We start from the raw sequence: 22,500 nt of genomic DNA on the forward strand, positions 1-22,500 counted from the left end.
CGTGAAACAGAGAAAGACAGAAGAATCCCCAGAAGAAGAACAGGTGCAAAGTGTGGTGTGCGAAGCAATCAAAGACAGTGAAAGTGACAACCTCAAACTCAGTAAAATTCCCTCGTGCCTATATACTCGTAATTGCAACAAGTGCCAATTAAGTTTTATCAGTCCAAGAGCCCAGTAACTCAGAAGGTGGAAAAACCTTATAAGAACCCCTAACGAAGAATAAAACGTAATTTGTATGAATATATCAATTTCATTTCTCATCTAAAAGTAGAACCCTTCCTTTTAACGAATTCCAGATTAAGAACATTGAGCAAGACAAGAAGAATTTATATAAGCCTAATTCCCCAAAGTACAGCCAATGTCAAACGACGAAATGGGAAATTTTCTGCTTACTGGTACAATGAATCTTCCTCTATAACAGAGAGAACGTCCGGAATGTCAAGGCTAAGCCCAGCTACACAGGTTAGCAAAGTTGATGTAGGGAATGAATATAATTATAGACCATTATTTCTAGCACATGTCGGTCTAGAGAAACCTATTGTTACATTCTTTGATACAGGTAGTCCTAAGAATATAATGTCAGAAAAGGTGTATCGATTGTATTTTTCTCACCTAAGTTTGAACCCAGCGGTAGATTGTAGAATCACAGACGTCCAGGGTAATGATATCCACGTAATTGGACAGTTAGATTTTCCATTTAGGCTAGGAAGAATTGCTCTAAGAGAAAATGTTCTGGTAGCCAGAGATATACAATTAGCTTTTGCTCATTTGCTGATAGGTTATCCAACTATGGCTAGACAAGGGATAAGCATTGATGCCCCTAGAGAACAACTAGTGATTAACAACGGTCGTGAGATTTCTAGAATACCAATATGCAAGTTAATTAAAAGAACCCAGACTACAGAGAATCCCACCGCTGCCACCAATAAATCTGTGACGGTACTTACTTTCTTTGCACAGATCTAAGGTAACGTGTGCCGTGGAGGCTGTACTTTGTTGGGGAATTAGGCTTATATAAAATTTTTCTTCTTGTCTTGCTCAATGTTCTTAAATCTGGAATTCGTTAAAAGGAAGGGTTCTACTTTTAGATGAGAAATAAATGAAATTGATATATTCATACAAATTACGTTTTATTCTTCGTTAGGGGTTCTTATAAGGTTTTTCCACCTTCTGAGTTACTGGGCTCTTGGACTGATAAAACTTAATTGGCACTTGTTGCAATTACGAGTATATAGGCACGAGGGAATTTTACTGAGTATTGATTGTCACTTTCACTGTCTTTGATTGCTTCGCACACCACACTTTTGCACCTGTTCTTCTTCTGGGGATTCTTCTGTCTTTCTCTGTTTCACGGCCATGCCACTGCCGTTCTCCCCTCAGGCTCCCCGGTTGTTCTCTCTCTTGGCTTCTCCTCCCCGTTCCCCTTTTTTCTCTGCTCCTTTTCTGCTTGGCTCTCTCTGTCTCGCCTTTTGTTTCAGTTGAAATCTCCTTAGCCCCGCCTTTGGATTTTTGGATTTTGACTGGGTGTGGCATTTTCTGAAAGACTTCTTGTGCCTTAGTGGCTGCAAACATTATACAAGACCGCCTTCTGTCAGGTCTTCTACAGTAATTCGTAGGCTTTGAATTTGTATACGCCTCCTTCTTCATGTCCTGGCTTCTTAGGGGCGTATCCCTTTAGTAACCTCATAGGTCATTCGTTGATACCCCTTTTGGGCTGTCTTATGACCAACACTCATGGCTTTTGATTCGTCGATACTAGAGGCCTATATTTGGGAGGGTGGAGCTTTTAAGAATTTGGTATTCCCTCTTTCTTTTTAACAACGGGTCATAGAACTTCCTTTTTAACGTATGCCAGATGGCTCTCTCTGACCTGTTCACGAAAGGAACGCCGATTAGTCATAGGCGCTAATGAGAGTAGTTTCCAATTTCTTTCTCGAAGAGATGCCTGGGCGATATCGCTGGTCCACTAATCGCTGGTTACGGACAGAGGCTTTTTGGGGGAGATGAAAACCAGATGTCTAATGGCTAAAAGCCTAATGTTTTGACGTAACAAAACAATCCCTTCGCTCAAGAAAAATCATTATCGTATTATTCCCTTTCCCTTTCTTCCTTATTATACCGTTTCGTGCCGCTTTTTCTTAAGTATTATTTAAGCTTATTGTCTTTTGGTTTGGAAATAAACGACACTGTGGCCACCACTAATTAATAATATTATATGTTATTATAAATATATATAATATATATTATATATGTTAACCTATATTATATGTATGTGTATTCATGTATTATATATGTATGTGTATATTATTATATATATATTATAATTTATAATATATACTATATATGTATATACGTATAATATGTAATAGTATGTTATATATGTTATAATGTTAATATCATATATATACTAATATATACTATATATATATATATCATTGATATATTAATACCTATTAGTATAATAGTTCTGGCCTCTCCTAGAAATTTTTTCTTGACTGGGGATAATGATCTTATTCCTACCACTGCTGCAGCTGAGACTGCTTGTTTATTTAATTTGTGGTGCTGTTGATCCATGCTGTCGCACATCCCTCGCTTCAAATCACTGTCATTTTGCCACTCTGGTCTATACATTTTCTCTTCACTTTTTTGTTACACTTTTTGTCGGACATACTGCCTCATGTTTAAAAAATCAAATACCAAGACAGATTTGTTCGTTCTCGGCCCACTGCACTGTTGCCAATTTTGGGCGGCCGCCTTTACCCTGTATTTTGCAAAATTTCACTAGTATATTGTAATTTTTTTCAAATATTGAAAATACGGGACAAAAGGCGTCCTGGGGAGGATCCATACGGGACATGGGACAAATGTCATAAATATGGGACAATCCCGTCAAATACGGGACGTCTGGTCACTCTGCGACCGAAAGCAAATTGATTGTCAGCAGTTTGTATGATACATCATCCCCATCTAAAAGAGCCCCGTTCACTAATATAGACTCCTGATGGTAATGCAATAAGAAGATCGCTTTTTGTAGTATGCGAGTTGCGGTTGTATTGGGTCTTCTGAATTGAGGGGTAGATAGAAGTAAGTACCTGTTCAGGGACCAAGTAATTGGAAGTCTTTCGGGAATGGGTCTTTGTAGAGCAAAAGACCACAGCAGGGAAGTGACAACTTCTATGCTGGAGTCAATCCCAAATCCATAAAGCAAGGGTTCCATTACTGCTGCCTTTTATGCCATGATTGTTGTAACCACAAGACGTTTGTCTTCAAAAAGGTATACAAGAAAATTGAAAAGTGTATTAATAGAAATCTTGATTGGGCTGTCTTCCTTACAGACTGGTATTGTTAGGTAGATGATGTCGAATTTTTACAGTGGGGTACCTAGAAATGTTGGGTGAGTAGTTTTCACGGTAGCTAATATTTACAAATTCCATACTTGAAGTTCTCAGCTCAGAAAGGAGGATGCATAAACAACATTCCTTCCTACTTTCTACAGTAAAAACAGAGGACAGTACTGGAATTTGTCTTTTTGCCCATTTTTGAAGTACGTAATAGGAACCAATGCCTGTTTGGTCAATTTGGGGCTATTAAGTAAGCTGTTCCTATGAAGGTTAGGAGTTTGTTCAAAGCATCCAAAATCCTGGACAATGGGGCAAAAAGATGTGTTGTCCTCTGCTTGTTCCAGTCTTGAAGGAGGGACTCTCTTGCTGTTGCTTGGCTGTCTTAAGTTCTCGTATGTGGCGAACAGTTCCACTTCCAGTTGTGGAAGCATATTGACTATTGTTTAAAAAGAGTGGTTGTCTAATCTCCAATCTGTTGAGGTGGTTGTTTTTCTTGATAGAGAGTCTGCTATTACATTGAGAGACCCTGTGAGGTGAATTGGAGACAGATGCCACTATTTTTATCTCTTATCAGAAGGTAGTTAGCATTATCATATTGAGAGGAGATGAGTGTTATGCCGAGTTCTTGATGCAGGACATTGCAGTCATGTTGTTTAGAACCAACAGAATATGAATCTATCCAGCTCCAGGAAATTGATTTGAGAATTCTTCATAATACCTGACCACCTCCCTTCCACCTGACAATTCTCCCAATGTCTTCCCCAGCCTGTCAGCATGACATCTGTGTGTATATTGTCGCTCTTACAGATGGAGGAGTCAGGGTAACCTGTTTCGCCAGAGATTCCTTCTGGGTCCAAGGCCAAAATATCTCCCCAGCTTTCTGATACTTGTGGCGAGATCAGTCTCTTATCTTTTTTCTTGCGTGCGATAGCCAAAATAAAAAAAAAAAATTTCAATTGCAATCTGAGCATTGGATCTATTAATGATTCAAATTGCAGCAGACCCATTGTGCATTCTAATTGCCATCTGGAAACTGGGCTGTGCCAGGAACCTTTTGAGTTTTTCCTTATTCTGTTCTGAGTTTTGCTTGGAAGAGACAATAGGCCCTGAAGAGTACAGTGATACCTCAGGATACGAAATTAATCCGTTCCGAGGCAGCCTTCGTAACCTGAGCTTTTCGTATCTTGAACCTCATTTTACATGTAAATTGCCTAATTCGTTCCAAGCCCTACAAAAGCACCCTAGTAAATTATATTTCCAGGCTTACAACACGTTCCAGGGTTACGACGCCGATCTGACGGAAGAAATATGACTCCAAAAAGGCAAAATACTGTACATACTTGAGTAATATTCAACTGCATGTAATGTTCTACCCCATTTTTACTGCAAATATTAGGACTTTAGCATATGTCCCTTAGCAATAAACCTAGCCTATGTTAGCAATTGCTACTGTAGCCTAGTCTATGATTCTGACATCTAAACCTAAGAAGCTAAAAGCTTAGAATATGCCAATAAAATGTATAAATAATCGGTATGTATTAATTTCAAATAATTATTAATTAATCATTAACTATAATCATCAAGTATAATACACAAAAAAAAAAAAACTTCCAACCTTTTGTTTACGTTCAGCAATTACGAGTACTGTACAATCGCCAAGCAACCACTTTTACCTAGCACTCAGTAAGTAATCATAAATTTTCATTATCTCTCTTCATCTACTGAAAATACTAAACAGTATAGTAACCATTCATTTCTTTTCTTTATTCTATCTTTACCTAATGGAGATACAGAGTTACTGACAGCTATAATGAAACACATAATATTAAAACAGAAGAAGAAGTCTAGAAAATATTTGTTGGCTTCAATGATAGTAGTCTGATTTATTTTATATTTAATAATATCTAATTCACTATTTTTTTTATTAAATGTATTTTATGTACTCATTTCAAATAATTATTAAGTAACCATTAACTATAATAAACAAACAAACAAACAAAAAAGCTTCCAATCTTTTGTTTACGTTCAGCACTTACGAGTACCGAACGATCGCCAAGCAACCACTTTTACCTAGCACACACTATAGTAATCAAATTTTCATTATCTCTCTTCAACTACTGAAACTACCAAACAGTATAATAACCATTCATTTCTATTCTTTATTCTATCTCTACCCAATGTTTTTTTCTATTAAATTATTGCATGAATAAGTTTTTCAATTTACAGCATCCTTTTACCAATAGAACACATAGAGCACATGGGGTAGATGGTGACCAATAGGAGAGCAGGATCTTATGGCGGTGACTAGCATCAGGAACCAATGGGAGAGCGGGAGGATGGTGGCGAGTTTACTCAGTTGGCGGTGTGCGAGTTTTAAAATTGTTCTCGGTGGTCTGGGCGAATCTCAGGACTTTACAGCAACATCCTTTCATAACCTGAACTATTTTCATATGTAGAGCCAAAAAAATCTTCGTATTTGCTATAGTAACTTGAATTTTTCGTAAGTTGAGACTTTCGTATGTCGAGGTACCACTGTATTCCAATACATTCCCAGCCACTGAAGCATCTGCTGGGTATGAGGCAGGATTTTTTTCCAATTTATTATAAAATCTTTTGAGTGGAGTCTGTTGACCACTGCTCTTAGGTTTTCCAAGCACACTTTTCTTGTGGACCCCCAGATTATCCAGCCGTGTAGGTAAGCTATCAGTTGTATTCCTTCTTTTTTGAGTTCCCAGACAACTACCATTATTAATTTTGTAAAATTTCCTGGGGTAATTTTTAGCCTAAAAGTCATGGCTTTGAATCCGTATATATCTTTCTCTATCCAGAACCCTAGGAAGGGGTAAAAGGTAGCGTGAGAGGGGCATGCCAGTATGCATCTTTCAGATCTATAGACACTCTCCAAGTCCATTTTGGAGTGATTGAATGTTTTTGGGTAACAGTAGTCATCCGGAACTATTGGCAAACAATGTGCTTGTTCAATGTTGATAGGTTATGGATCACTTTTCATTTGGAGGAATCCTTTTAAGGAGCACTGAAGAGATGTGCTTGGTGGTGAATATGAAAGAACACCTTTAAAGGAGGGAATGGGACCATTTCCACCCCAGCCTGTTGAGAATAATGCTGTTCCCCCAAGGAGAAAGGCTCACATTCCCTGTGGTGTCTGAAGCCAACCCCCGACCCAACAATCCCCTTTGGTATCCCCCTCTTCCTCTACCTTTTCCCTTGATAGGCATTTCAATTGTTGCTTTTCCTTTATAAGATGATTTTTGGACCTTGTGAAAAGGTTGTCCTTGCTGATGTGGTAGTTGTCCCTTCTAACCACCTACCTGTATATGAGGAAAACTTTTGGAGGTGACAGAAGGCTTATATGATTTCTAATTAAAGCAGGCCTTTTTTGGATTGGGAAAAGGGAAACTTTGGGCTTTTTGTTTCCTGAATTCCCATTTTCCCAGAAAAGAGTACAATTTTGTTGGCGTGCTTGCCTATGAGTTACAACAGAACCTCAAACTGGTCCCTGCAGAAGGATCTAGACTATATTGAAGCAGTCACATTGGGAAGAGACTTGTAGCCTTCCAATATTTTCATTCACACTGTAATGTGCCAGTCTAAAAAGTCATAGTGTTTCCCATAGGGTTCTTATTGTTCTGGACTCTTCTGGAAGCTTTTAGGTGGCAACTTCTAGCAAGGTGGAAGAAATTAAGCTACTGAGGAGTTGAGTCCTAGCATGGAATTCTGATGAAGCTGTCTCATATGAGATTCTTTTCATAGGAGTCCCAAGTTGCTGAGTAGTTACATCTAACGGGAGCCTTTTCCTTTCAAAAGGGAGTTGAAGCATTGATCATTCCTTGGTGGAATTTTTTGAAACTGGGAGGATTGTGGCAAATAGTTTTTGTTTTGCCATTGACTCCCGTTTTCTAGTTACATACTACATAGTTCTGGAAGCCTGCCTTCACATGGTTGATTATTTTAAAAGTGAAGGGACAGAAGGCTGGGGATACTTAGTGAGCAAGTTGGGTTTTAATCATTATGGGAGTATAAATCCATTTTCCACTGACCTGGTAAAGGTTGTCATCTGTCTGTTAATGCTTTATCCCCAAGTAAGAGAACAGTTTCCTCTTGAGGTTTCTCTGTCTGGTGAGGGTGGTACTAGGCACCATTCTTTACTAGGGAATGCTGCATGGTTTCTAAACTACACATGTATAACGTCGATGATGGTTTTCTCTCATTAATTAGATACTTACCACCAGGAGAGAAAATGCACATAGAGACGTCTTGCCAAAGATTATTAATATCATTGGGGAGCCCGTTATATTTTGATCTAAAGTTTTGTAGTCCAAATTGGCCATTTTGTTGGTTCCAGTTGGAATTCTAACCTTAAACTTTGTTTTGGGTAGAGTTTGTTTCCACTCTCCCTTTTAGGTTGCAAGATGCAGTACTTATACCCTTTGGGGTTTACATCACTGACTTGATTTCTTTCATTTTCTGTTCGGAATCGTGCAATATGTCCATAGTATATTGCCGTTCTGTGGCAAGGTCATATTTGATGTTGCTTATGATTTCCATGTGGAATTGATCGAATGTTGCAAACTGTGTTTCCCTTTTGGGAGAGCTTGCATAATCTGACTGAATGTCCACAGATGAATGTTACAAGGGGGCAGAAGTCCTGGGCGAGTTACCATACCCCTCCGAAAATATAGTAATTTTAGTTGGGGTTGGGTGGATCCTTGTATCCCTTTCGGGGGAAGGCTCCTGTTCAGTTTCCTGAAAGCTGGATAGGAGAATGAAATCCTTCTGGAAGGTTTCTCCCTTGATTAGCTGAAAGTTGTGTCCCTGGTCGTCTGGGTTCAGTAAGGTAATTTCAGTGGCAATATCTACATATTCTTTTTTAAGAAAATGACCTCCAATTGAAGATTCTATTTCATCCGCAGGGTTAACCTGGGAGGTATTGGGGACTGGTGTTACTGGGTTTCGGCCGGCTAATGCCGTTTTTTAACGACAGGACTTTGACATTCATACCACTTAATAAGGTGATTTGGGACATCTCCAAACCGCATATGATTTTCGCCTCTGACCTTCGGTTTTGTGACGCCAGGGCAATTTATCCCGAAAATAACCATTTTTCAAATTCTATCTCCTCCTTTGATATTTAATATTAAGACCTGGGATTACTACCATATATAGACCTGATGTAGACCTCCAATCAAATGGAGAGTTTTTTTTTCTAAAAGTCATTTTTTTGCAAGATATGAATTTTTCAACATGGTAAAAAAATAAACCCTATAAATCATGAGAAAAAAATTTATAAAAAAAAAAGACGAAACAAAAATTGGAAAAAAGGGCTCTATTTGATTGTTCTATAATGTCTTTCTGAGTTATATACCAAATTCCAATGTTATAGCTTTAAAACTAAGTGAGGAGATAGATTTTGAAGGTCAATAAGTATAGTTTTGTGATACGGGCGTTCAAAGTTTTCCTTCGTATTTCTATATAGACAATGTTAATAAATAATGATTATTATGAACGTATATTTCTTTTTTGTGTATTAATAAACCAAAACTCTTTTATTTATCATAATTTAATCATAAATGATGATCCCTTTGCTCATATATCGTAGCCTGGGGCACTGCTTGAGGCAAGATGGGGCACTCCTTCCTACGTAACCCCCTCTCTCCCCTTCACTAACTCGGCTTATTACTGCGAATTTTCTTCTGTATGTTAGCGAGATGTTTTCCTTGTATTTTCCTCTTTGGCAAGATGACATTCTTGCCGAAACAAAGATAAACAAACGTAAATGCAAGAGAATGTCAGAGGTGAGACTCGAAGGTGTACTCTCTTTTTACAAAGACAATTTAATAAATCATGATTATTATGAATTTCATATTCCATTTTGGGTATTAAAAAACCAAAACTATGTTATTTATCATAAATGAAGATCTCTTTGCTCAAAGATCGTAGCCTTGGGCACAGTGTGACGTGTACTGTCAGGCAAGAAGGGGGCGTTACTAAGCAACCCTCCCCTCTCTCTTCACTAACTACGCGTATATTATGATATTCTGTAATAATACTTGGGCGATTTTTCTTCGTCTGTATGTTAGCGAGATGTTTTCCTTGTCTTTTCCTCATTGGCATGATGAACTTCTTGCCGAAACATACATAAACATACGTAAAAGCAAGCGAATGTCACGAGGTGAAACTCGAACGTCTAATCTACTTGAAGTCTATGGTCCAACTGATTCATGATTGAATTAGATACTCGCTTATGCGAGCCACGGAATCTCTACAGATGCCATTTCTCATAATTTCTTTGCCAATAGTTATCAAAATTTACGATAACAGAAGAAATATTGCATTTTCTTGTACGGATGAATGTTTTAGGCTTATTGAGTTAAGTTTACTAATTACCCTGTAACTACGAAAGTAAGAGGAATTTTGACGAAATATTTCGTATACGTATTCTCAATTGCCATATGAAGCTCCATGAATTTTTTCATGACTTTGCATTTTTCACCCTATACCACCATATATAGGGGTTCCGGCCGGCCCCCTTAAAACTTGCTGCCAGGAGCTTTCTAAAAATTTGCACATGTTTGGCGACCAAACAAATTTTTCTTTTTTACAAGAAATATGCTCATGGCCGTACCCACTGGCAAAAACTGAACTGAACAATTTGCTATGGAACACATGACCTGATGGTCATGCCTAATGGTGGCCCTGTAGTAAAAAACCAAGTTGTTATTAGAAACTAATCATGCAGTATTCTGTTAATCCCTGTATCATTAGCATGGTCCATCTTACTGTTATTTATTACAAGTGTGTGCATTACTTAGTTGTTAGTTCTTTTGCCATGGCTATGTGAAATTTTAATTTTAAATTGTCATGCCATTCAGACTCATTTTCTGTGAACTAATTTGTTTACCTAACCCAAGCTACTGTTTTATATGGCTTAGGTTGAAGCTTTTAGTATAATCTACAGTAAGCTAAGCGTAGAGGATTTCTTAGAGGGTGCTTGCTTAACTTATTCAAAGCCACTGCTTATTCTGCTTATTCTAGGCTTATTTAAAACCTAAGGATATAAACTATTAAAGAAAATAACCCTCTTATAATCTGGTTTTCTGCTTTATGTAGCCAAGACTCATTTCATGTCTGATACTCAGCCCATGCTGTTTCTAAACTAGCAGTAGGATATTCCGTTAAAAAGGGATTCCTATTAATCTGGTTAGGGTACTGTCTGTTCTAGGTTTATATCACTTTTAAGGATATAGGCTTTGTAAAACGTTACTGGTATGTAGCCTTACAGATAGGCTACCAAGTTGTAAAAGCTAGGTTACAGTTTATTCAACCTAGAATACAGTTTTAAAAGCTAGAATACAGTTTATTCAACCTAGAATAGGCTTATTTATTCTTTCTTAACCAAGTATAGAATAGGACCTAATCCAGATTATTGACAACATTGAAATGTATAGGTTATATAAAACAAACTTACTAACAAGTACCTATATAGTTAAACTACTATTTTTGTCTAACCCAAGTTGTTGTTTATTTCCAATCGTAGGTTGTTTGGTATACTATATAAAACAGTAAACCAATACGTATTGTTATAGTCATGCTATCACTTACTGTAATCTAGGAGACTGCCTAATCCAGAGATTTAATTTACACTTGAAGGAATGGGTTACGTAAAAGCACAATTACCTTAGTGTGCATGCCAAGTGATATCTGGACCTACTAGCCCTGCTATCCAAGGTACAGAGAGAGAAATTGACCTATGGCACAATCCTTGGCCAGTCACATGTCGAGAGGTATCACCAGGCAGTGGAAGTGCTGGCACTTCATGCCTGGAGACTATACAGTGCCTCCTTTGAGTGAGAGGGTTTTCTCAACACTTAGTGAAGGTGCCTGGGACACCTGTGAAAATCCAAAGCAGCTGTATACCAGGGAAAATGGGCCTTTCTTTGTATTTGGTATTGTCAACTTGATATCTCTGGTCAGAGCATCTCTTCAGTACATAGCAGACTTTCTTGTCTTTCTTCACCAAGAGAAGCATCTCTCAGTTATGGCAAATAAGGGCTGTAGAGCTGCTGTTGGCCAAGGGAGTATTTCTTTCATCCTTTGGGAGATCTCCATGCTTTTGAGAAGCTTCAAATATTCTTACCCACCCAGGGAACTCAGAACCCTGAGTGGAATGTGACTCTTTTGGAAGAGCCTGACTCGAACACCATATGAACTGTTGAGAGAGTCATCAGACAGGGCTCTGACCTTTAAGACTTTTCTTGCTTACTATGGCATTGGCAAAGAGAGTAAGCATGCTTCATGACCTTTCTTTTGATGTTAAGCACTTGAGGGGAGGGGGATCTATTACTCTAAGGTTTGTCCCAGATTTCGTAGTGAAGACTCAGAGTCTGCCATCCCCTGATGCCAGGTTAGAAACCTTTTGAATGACTTTGTAGGAAATGATTGAGACGAGGTGCTATTGTGGCCAGTTATGGTGCTGCGGTACTACCTGAAGAGAACTCAGCAACCCAGGCCTGGGTGTCAACACTTTATTTATTTATTTATTTATTTTTTAGCTCGACCTAGAAAGAGGAGTCCAAGAACACAATGTCTATCGAGTTTCCTGAAATGGTCAAGCGGGTGTACTTTGATGAGGTAGACAGGAGTGCGGTTTGGGGAGGGCTCACAAGTCAGGGTCATTGCCCCACCCCTCACATTCAGGAAGAACTTGTTGGTTGAACAGGTATTAAAAGGCGAAGGGGGGGGGGGGGCAGTTGTGGTCTCGCTAGACCACATTCTTGTTGTTCTACCTTTGGGACATTACTGATTAGTCCTTGGACATATTTTCCTTTGGTCCTTTGCTGGCTGCCCAACAAGTTGTGTTGTTCATCCTGCTCCCCCTAGGTGGTTCATTAAGTGAGAGAGAATGTGTGTGACTGATCTCCATTTTCTCTTTTACCTTTCTTGCAGGGCAGAGACAGGTAGCAAGCCATCACACGCTGGATGGACGAATCATACAGGTGAGTCAGCACAACAGGGAGACACTGTCGCATTTTTGTTGACTTTAGATACATGCCCCCCCCCCTACCTCTCTCTAGACAAGAGAGAGAGAGAGATTGACAATGAAACAAATTTGTTGGTTTTATTAACAAGTTTTGCTGTCTCTGACAGTGTTGGGTTCATCCAAGCCCTCATGAAGGTAATGATGCAAATTCATTACTGAAAGTCCAGAATGTAATAGTTGCAACATTCTATATGTTCAACAAGATAGAAATGCAAGATTCCTTGCTCAGCTCTTCCAGGCCAGGAAGGCTTTCTCTGGTCAGAAGAAATAACTAGTCGGTTCAGTTTTGCCCAGACTTCCCCCACCAGTGGGTAAGTCTCCTATGTAAAGAACAAGGGTTTGTATTAGTGTAGAAACAAATAGCAAATTTCTGGTACGTGCCAAATGGCAAAATGGAGTGCTGACTGACTAGTGAAAGGGGCTTCCTCCTACCATCAGTAGTTAACAACCTTGTCTGAAAGTTGGATGGTCGTTCCAGCTTGCATTCACAAGCTAATTCCTATGTAAAGAATCAGGTTTGTATGTTAGAAAAAATACATATAACTTTAAAAATTTTAACTTTTGCAGAAGACAGATCTAAGCGGTCACCATCCCCAAGAGGCAGGTCACCATCACCAAAACGATCATCACAGAAAGACCATAAAAGCTCCTCATCTTCAGGGCGTGACAGTCAGTAAGTGAAATGTCAAGCGTCAGTAATTTGTCCTTTATATGAATTTATGTACTGCATGTGTGGATAAATTAATTTTTCCTTTTTATTTAGAAATTCTTATCATCATACATATATATTTAGGTAGTTTATCATTTGCAAAATTTCTCTCTCTCTCTCTCTCTCTCTCTCTCTCTCTCTCTCTCTCTCTCTCTCTCTCTCTCTCTCTCTCTCTCAATGACTGTTGACTTGTTACCTCCTTTGGAGCCTTAAAGGATGTTAGCTTGGGAGAAATGTCCCAGTGCTTTGATTATGTTAGACATCAAAGCCATGACAGCTTTTTATCTCAACTGGTGACCTTGCAAATCATATTAGGCCTTTTTTCCTTTTAGAAACTTTTATCTTTCTTTCCTTCTATCAAAACAGATTGTAAGATGAACACTAAAATGATTTGGAAGGTGAACAGTTCTGCTCATATGTACTACTTTGATGGAAGTGGGAAGTAGCATGCTTCTCCACCATTAAAACTTGATTACCTGACATGACTGAGTAAGGGGAACCATTTTGTTAAACCTTACCCTCAGTTCTGGGTTGGATCTTGATGGACTGAAGACATTTAACCCTCTTACGCCGAAGCGGTAAAAATAAAATTGTCTCCCGTGTGCCGGAGGTGTTTCAGAGTGAGCGCGGAAGCGGAAAAAATATTTTTTTCAAAAAATCACAGCGCGCTTAGTTTTCAAGATTAAGAGTTCATTTTTGGCTCCTTTTTTTTTTGTCATTGGCTGAAGTTTAGTATGCAACCATCAGAAATGAAAAAATTATCATTATCATATATAAATAATGCGATATATGATAGCGCAAAAACGAAATTTCATATATAATTGTATTCAAATCGTGCTGTGCGCAAAACGGTTAAAGGTAACACGTTACTTTTTTTTCGTTGTAATGTACACTAAATTGCAATCATTTTGGTATATAACACATTGTAAAACGATAAAAGCAACAGAGAAAATATTATCACAAAATAATGCATAAATTCGTAACGCGCGGACATAAACAAATATTTTTTTCAAAAATTCACCATAAATCTAAATATTGTCCTAGAGACTTCCAATTTCTCTCAAAATGAAGGCAAATGATTGAATATTACTATACTGTAAGAGTATTAGCTTACAATTGCAGTTTTTGACCATATCTGACGAGTTAAAGTTGACCGAATGTCGAATTTTTTTATATATAGTATATTTGTTATATGCAATTATTTCGGAAATAAGAAAAGCTACAACCTTCAAATATTTTTTGTTTTATTCTACATGAAATTGCACACATTTTCACATATAAAACTCTATGAAATGCCTAATATGAAACGGAGCAAATATTCCGAGAATGGGACGTACGCATTTCGGAGATTTGTGGCAGAGAATCCGCTCGCGGAGGGAAGGAAAGATTTTTTTTTAAAATTCACCATAAATCTAAATATTTTGCTAGAGACTTCGAATTTGTTTCAAGATGAAGATAAATGACTGACTATTACTAGACTGTAAGAGTTTTAGCTTACAATTGCGTTTTTCGACTATTACGGTAGAGTCAAAGTTGACCGAACGTTGTTTTTTTTTCTATTTATCGTGATTTATATGCAAATATATCAAAAATGAGAAAAGCTACAACCTTCAATTATTTTTTGTTGTATTATACATGAAATTGCGCACATTTCCATATATAAAACTTTATGTAATGGCTAATTTAAAATGGTGCAAACATTACCACAATCGCATGTATGATTTTTTCGGAAGAGTTACTACGCGGACGTAAAGAAAGTGTTATTCTTTTCATAAATTCACCATAAATCGAAATATTGTGCTTGAGACTTCCAATTTGTTGCAAAATGAAGGTAAATGCTTGAATATTACTAGAATATAAGCGTTTTAGCTTACAATTGCGTTTTTCGACCATTTCGGTAGAGTCAAAGTTGACCGAAGGTTGAAATTTTGGAAATTATCGTTATTTATATGAAAACATCACAAAACTGATAAAAGCTACAACCATGGGTTGTTTTTAGTTGTATTGTGCATGAAATTGCGCACATTTCCATATATAAAACTTTATATAACGGCTAATTTTAAAATGGTGCAATCATTACCACAATCGCATGTATGATTTTTTTCAGAAGAGTTACCGCGCGGACGTAAGGAAAAAGTTTTTTCATAAATTCACCATAAAATAGAAAATAAAAAACAAAAAAATTATTTGGTGCTTTAGGGGAAGACTTCCAATTAGTTGCAAAATAAAGGTAAATGATTGAATATTACTAAAATATAAGAGTTTTAGCTTACAATTGCGTTTTTTTACCATTTCGGTAGTCAAAGTTGACCGAAGGTTGAAATTTTGGCACATCGTTATTTATATGAAAATATCTCAAAACTGATAAAAGCTACAATCATGAGTATTTTATTGTTGTATTCTACATAAAAATGTGCACATTTTCATATATAATACTTCATGTAACGGCTAATTTACAATGGTACAAAAATTATGTCAAAGTGACAAAATAATTTCAGAGATGTGTCACAGATACTTTTTAGTGCGGCAAGAAAGAAATTTGCGCTTGCGCGCCTGCGTAACGATTGTAAACAAAACAATACCTTGATCCGTGAACTCCCAGCATCCCCCAAGGCGCGTGATTCAAAAGTTTTAGGCTGGTAGGCCTCTTAAGTATTTTTCCGCGAATTTTTAAAAAACTTTTGTAAGTCGACGTAAAATACGTCCAGTCGGCACACGGGAGACAAAAAATGTCGACGTAAAATACGTCCAGTCGGCGTAAGAGGGTTAAGGGGCTGGAAGGAGGGAGCCCATCTGTATGAGTTTTAATTTTTTTATCTACCTATAATAATAATCTACAACTTTGACCTCAGTTGAGCCCTTGAATCTCCCATTACATTCTTTCAGTAAAATGAAAAATGAACTACATTGAATTTTAATACTTTGTGAAGTAAAATTGAATTATTCAGTAACAAGCCCATAAAGGTTTTTAATACCAGAAAGTGAACACCAAATATTATCAGTACTAGAAAACTAACTGCGTTCAGCAACTAAAATTACTTTTAGACAAAAAAAAAATAAATATACACGGTTGAAGCAACTACCACACGTCAATCTTGGAATTATTTTGGAATGCAATCTATTTATAAATAAGTTAAAAGTAGTGAAACATAACAATGTAGTGTAGGGGGAACGATCTAATGCCGAATAGTGAAGTTGAACCTGTTAAAAAAATACTTGATTTGATTGTTTCTATACCCTTGCGATGTAAATACAGTACAGTGGACCCCTGTATTCGCGTACTCTGGATTTGCGGACTCACACATTCGCTGTATTTTTCTATGAGAAATATCCACAAATTCCTGGTTTTTAGTGGGTTTTTCTTGAGTTTTAACTAACAAATTGGCTTTTTTTAGGCATTTTTATAGGATACCAGCTATTCGCAGGTTCTAACTATTCACGGGGGCGTCTGGTATGCATCCCCCGCGAATACGGGGGGACCACTGTAGTGCCACAGACTTCGAACTTAATCCGTTCCAGAAGGCTGTTCAAAATACGATTTGTTTAAAATGTGAAACAAATATTCCCAAAAGAAATAAAGGGAATTAGGATAATTTGTTCCAGCCAACCCAAGAAGTCTCCCTTTTCACATTTTTTCTATTATTAATGTGTTCAGAAGTTAAATTAAGAGTGTAAAGTATAAAACAGTACGCTATACGAGTCAAAGTTTTGACAAATTTTGTTTCCCTGTATGATTTATAAACTGTTTGGTAAAAATTGCGCTTGTCCAGTTGGGGGTTGGAGGGAGGAGAGACGGGAACCCTTTGAAGAAACTGAATTGCTTGCAGTAGGCAAAGGTTGATAACAAAATCAATTCACATTTTACAAGGATAATCAAAGGAATCGATAGTGTGTGTGTCCAATTGTGTTAGAGAGAGAGAGAGAGAGAGAGAGAGAGAGAGAGAGAGAGAGATGTGTTTACACTTGGATCTTAAGTGCATGAAAGATTATGCCACAATATATCAACTTACTGGTGGCAAATGGCAGATTTTGAAATAAACATGAGGATTTTGCAAACAAATAAGTTATAAGTAGAGAATGCAAGAAAAGGAAAGAGAGATTAAATAATTTTTCACAAGGAAGTCATTTAAACATACAATCGAAGACAAGCAGAAGCTGAACACAGAGCCAGTGTGTTTATTATGGAGCAGAGGTACTTTTACAATGATAAAAAATGGTAAAAAGCAATTACCACTAGATAGGTATTTTACTGTAACAAAAAGAAGTAATCTAGGGAAATCGAGTGTAAATTAAAGAAACTGGCGAATAATCATCCCAGCCCAGCTGTAAGTCAGTAGGAAGCAGACACTTGTCTTCCCTCTCCTCTCTCTATCGTCTCACTCAGCACACTGAACACTGCCTCAATTAAGACTTATTATTATTTTATATTATTGCTGTATTTATTTGATTGTTTTCATGTTTTATCATTATGTTTAATTTATTGTGAAATAACATTTTATTCTTTTATGTGTTGGTACTGCTTTTACGTGCATGTTAAAGTAAAGATTTTACTGTCACTTCTCTCCTCAACAATATCAAAACCCTCCATCTCAGCTCCCTCCCTCCATCTCAGCTTAGCTGTGCATCACCTTAATGATGAATGATTATGTTAATCGTTTATGCTAGATTTTATTGTGGAAAGTTGTGTTCTTTCATTTACTATTTGTTGAATATGGTTAAACTATACCGTCTCACTCAGCGCACCAAACACCAGCTCAATTAAGACTTTTTTATTGTTTCTTTATTGCATTTATCATTATGTTAAATTTATTATGAAATTCCCTTTTTTTATGTAAATTGTTATTGCTTTTACATACATGCAATAATATTGTAACTCGTCTTCTCTCCTCAACATAACAACGCTCCCTCATTCACTCTCTAAGTCAGCTATGCGTGAAGGCACTGTGGTGACATACGATTTTGTGCATCTTTTATGCTTAATTTCATATTGAAATGCTTTATTCACTTGTATTTATCTCGTCAAACATGGTTATCATTAAACTATATATTGTAAACTAAAAAACCTGTTAATACAATTTTTCTCATAGGGCGTAGTAGGCTGTTGAATACAAGTATGACCAAGATATTCGGTCAGGTCAAAGTATGAGCATTTGTTTGACAAACAATACAGAATTTTCTCAAACATTTTGTTAGGAAAACGGAATGTTCGATATAAACAAGGTACCACTGTACGAAGTTAATATCAGTATTTTTTAAAATGGGTGCAGCAGGAATGAAATTAGGATGGAGTGGTATGCAGAGAATATTATCAAGTTAATTGTTAACACTGGTTGGATTGTAATATCTCTCCTTTATTTTTTTTTTATTTATTTATTTATTTATTTTTTTCAAAGCTCCAAAAAATATGGAGAGTAGCATAATAAATCTCCTATTTTATTAATCATTTTAAACTCATCTTCAAAAAATTCAAGACTACAAATTCTAAGAGCTCTTAACCCTCAAACGCCGAAGCGGTATTTTAAAAATCGTCTCCCGTATGCTGGCGGTGTTTGTGAGTGAGCGCCGAAGCGGAAATTTTTTTTTTTTTTTTTTTTTTTTTTTTTTTTTTTTTTTTAAATCCCAGCACGCTTAGTTTTCAAGATTAAGAGTTCATTTTGGGCTCCTTTTTTTTGTCATTGCCTGAATTTTAGTATGCAACCATCAGAAATGAAAAAAAATATCATTATCATATATAAATATTGGGATATATGACAGCGCAAAAAAAAATTTCATTTACAATTGTATACTAATCGCGCTGTGAGCAAAACGGTTAAAGCTAACGAGTTAATTTTTTTTGTTGTATTTTACACTAAATTGCAATTATTTTGGTATATGGCACATTGTAAAACAATCAATGCAACACAGAGAAAATATTATCACAAAATGATGCATGAATTCGTAACACGTGGACGTAAAAAAAAGCCGTTTTCAAAAATTCACCATAAGTCAAAATATTGTGCTAGAGACTTCCCGTTTGTTGCAAAATAAAGGTAATTGATTGAATATTACTAGACTGTAAGTGTTGTAGCTTACAATTGCAGTTTTCGACCATTTCGGTCGAGTTAAAGTTGACCGAAGGACGAATTTATTCAATTTATCATTATTTATATGAAAATATTTCAAAACTGATAAAAGCTACAACCATGGGTTGTTTTCAGTTGTATTCAACATAAAATTGCGCACATTTTCATGCATAAAACTTTATGTAACAGCTAATTTAAAACGGTGCAAACATTACATCAATCAGACGAAAAAATTTATGATTTTCTTGGAAGAGTTACCGCACGGACGTAAGGAAAAAGTTTATTTCATAAATTCACCATAAATCGAAATATTGTGTTAGAGACTTCCAATTTGTTGCAAAATAAAGATAAATGATTGAATATTACTAGAATGTAATATTTTTAGCTTACAATTGTGTTTTTCGACCATTTCGGTCGAGTCAAATTTGACCGAAGGTTGAAATTTTGGCACATCGTTATTTATATGAAAATATTTCAAAAGTAATAAAAGCTACAACCATGGGTTGTTTTTTGTTGTATTCTACATGAAATTGTGCACATTTTCATATATAAAACTTTATGTAATGGCTAATTTAAAATGGTGCAAACATTACGACAATCGGACGAAAAAGTTTCTGATTTTTTTCGGAAGAGTTACCGCGCGGACGTAAGGAAAAAGTTTTTTTCGTAAATTCACCATAAATCGAAATATTGTGCTAGAGTCTTTCAATTTATTGCAAAATAAAGGTAAATGAATGAATATTACTAGAATATAAGAGTTTTAGCTTACAATTGCGTTTTTGACCATTTCGGTAGAGTCAAAGTTGACCGAAGGTTGAAATTTTGGCACTTATCGTTATTTATATGAAAATATTTCAAAACTGATAAAAACTACAACCATGAGTTGTTTTTAGTTGTATTCTACATGAAATTGTACACATTTCCATATATAAAACTTTATGTAACGGCTAATTTAAAATGGTGCAAGCATTACGACAATCGGACAAAAAAATTTATGATTTTTTCGGAAGAGTTACTGCGCGGACGTAAGGAAAAAGTTTTTTTCGTAAATTCACCATAAATCGAAATATTGTGCTAGAGTCTTTCAATTTGTTGCAAAATGAAGGTAAATGATTGAATATTACTAGAATATAAGAGTTTTAGCTTACAATTGCGTTTTTGACCATTTCAGTAGAGTCAAAGTTGACCGAAGGTTGAAATTTTGGCACTTATCGTTATTTATATGAAAATATTCAAAAACTTTTGAAAGCTACAACCATGAGTTATTTTTTGTTGTATTCTGCATGAAATTGCGCACATTTTCATATATAAAACTTTATGTAACGGCTAATATAAAATGGTGCAAAAATTATGTCAAAGTGACAAAATAATTTCTGAGAAGTGTCGCTGATGCTTTTTAGTGCGAGAAGAAAGAAATTCGCACCTGACAGCCTGGGTAACAATTGTAAACAAAACAACGCCTTGATCCGTGAGCTCCCAGCATCCCCCAAGGCGCGTGATTCAAAATTTTTCGCCTAGTATGCCTATAACTATTTTTCCGCGAATTTAAAAAAAAACTTTTTTATATCGATGTACCATACGTCCAATCGGCACCCAACGGACAATTTATAACGACGTTTAATACGTCCAATCGGCGTTAAAGGGTTAAGATACATACTGGAAAATGTTGACACCTTAATTTGTTTAATATGGTTAGAGTTAAAATGGATATACAGTTCTATGACAAATTATTCATGGGTTTCCTGTATACTTGAAAAAAAAGGTGTTATATCTAACAACTAAGACATCCAAAAATGGTATAGTATAATTATTTTCTTCATATTCTATTGTGAATTTTATCAATGGTACAAGATTATTAATTGTATGCAAGACATCAGAAATATTTAGACTTTCCTTTAAAATACAAAAAGTTGTCCAGATACTTAACCCACAACACCTTATAGAAGAAATTTTTAGGAATAAGTCTAGACTCAGTTCCATGTAAATATTAGACAAAAGTGGTTAAAAGAGGGTTACCCATGGCCATACCAAATATTTGTTCATAAAAACTACCATTGAAAGTGAATTTACATTTTTTTATACAAAGGCATACCAAATTTATAATTACATTGGTAGGTAATTCTAGAAGATGCCAGTCCAAATGTGATGAATATTGAAGTAAGTCATCAATCGAAACTTTAGTAAGTAAAAAGATGTTACATAAAAAGATTTGTCTGTACTGGATAATTCAATATGGAAGAGTCTAGCACAGAAATCCAGAGTTTAGTAAATGGGTACAGTATTTGAAATAGTACCAAAGATAGGCGGTAGTAATTTTAACTGATATTGGGTACTATTTCAAATTCCCATTTACAAAACTCTGTTGATTTCTGTGCTAGACTATTCCATATTTAATTATCCAGTACTGACAAATCAAATCAACCAGTTTTGATGTAACATCTTTATTTACTAAAGTTCCAATTGATGACTTGCTTCAGTATTTATCACAACATTTGGACTTGTATAGTCTAGAATTACCTACCAATGTCATTATTAATTTGGTATCCCTTTGTATAAAAAAATGTAAAGTCACTTTCAAAATAAATATTTGGTATGGCTAGGGGTAACCCTCTTTTGCCACTTTTGTCTAATATTAACATGGGATTCTTTGAATCTAGACTTATTCCAAGAAATTTATTCTCTAAGGTGTTGTGGGTTGGATATGTAGACGACCATATTGTAAAAGAAAATGTAAATATTTCTGATTTCTTGCATACAACTAATAATCTTGTACCATCCATAAAATTCACAATAAAATATGAAGAAAATAATTGTATATCATTTTTGGATATCTTAGTTATTAGAAATAACACCAATTTTCATTTTAACCTCTTCATTACCGAAAGTTTGTTTGGAGGTAGGTGGGTACCACCATTCAAGTCTACTACACCGCACCGGGTGCATAAAGGTGGTACGCATAGTACCACCAAAACTCCTCTTTTCAGATAGGGACTTCCAATCATTCTGTAATTTCGGTTTGAAGAGTTTGGAGCAAAATAAACAGTATGACATGATGCCAGACGTATGATGAACCCCAAAAAAATATTATTACTGCTTATAGTAGTGTGTAGGTGACAGATGAACTGCGTCTCAACCAAAAATCACAAAACCAGACAAGCGTAAACATGTAATAACTTCTACCCAAGTAAAAAACCAGTTGTATCATCATTTACTGTATTTATTTATTTATTCACTTATTACATTTTACAAATAAAAGATATGAACACCAGATAAATGAAGGTAGAAATAAAGCCTTATAGTAACTTTATATATAAAAAACCAAACCAGAGA

The 22,500-nt window shown here is 36.0% G+C and overlaps 1 protein-coding gene across 3 annotated transcripts in view; it reads left to right on the forward strand.

Moving 5' to 3' along the window:
- LOC135205603 (uncharacterized) overlaps window positions 1-22,500 on the forward strand; it is a 330,266-nt gene that overhangs the window by 302,668 nt on the left and 5,098 nt on the right. For all 3 annotated transcript variants that reach the window (XM_064236376.1, XM_064236378.1, XM_064236377.1), the window contains exon 17: window positions 12,967-13,072. In XM_064236376.1, coding sequence (XP_064092446.1) covers window positions 12,967-13,072 — 106 coding nt within the window. The remainder of the gene's footprint in view (window positions 1-12,966; window positions 13,073-22,500) is intronic.

The sequence above is a fragment of the Macrobrachium nipponense genome, chromosome 24 (assembly GCF_015104395.2).
Source record: "Macrobrachium nipponense isolate FS-2020 chromosome 24, ASM1510439v2, whole genome shotgun sequence".
NCBI lineage: Eukaryota > Metazoa > Arthropoda > Malacostraca > Decapoda > Palaemonidae > Macrobrachium > Macrobrachium nipponense.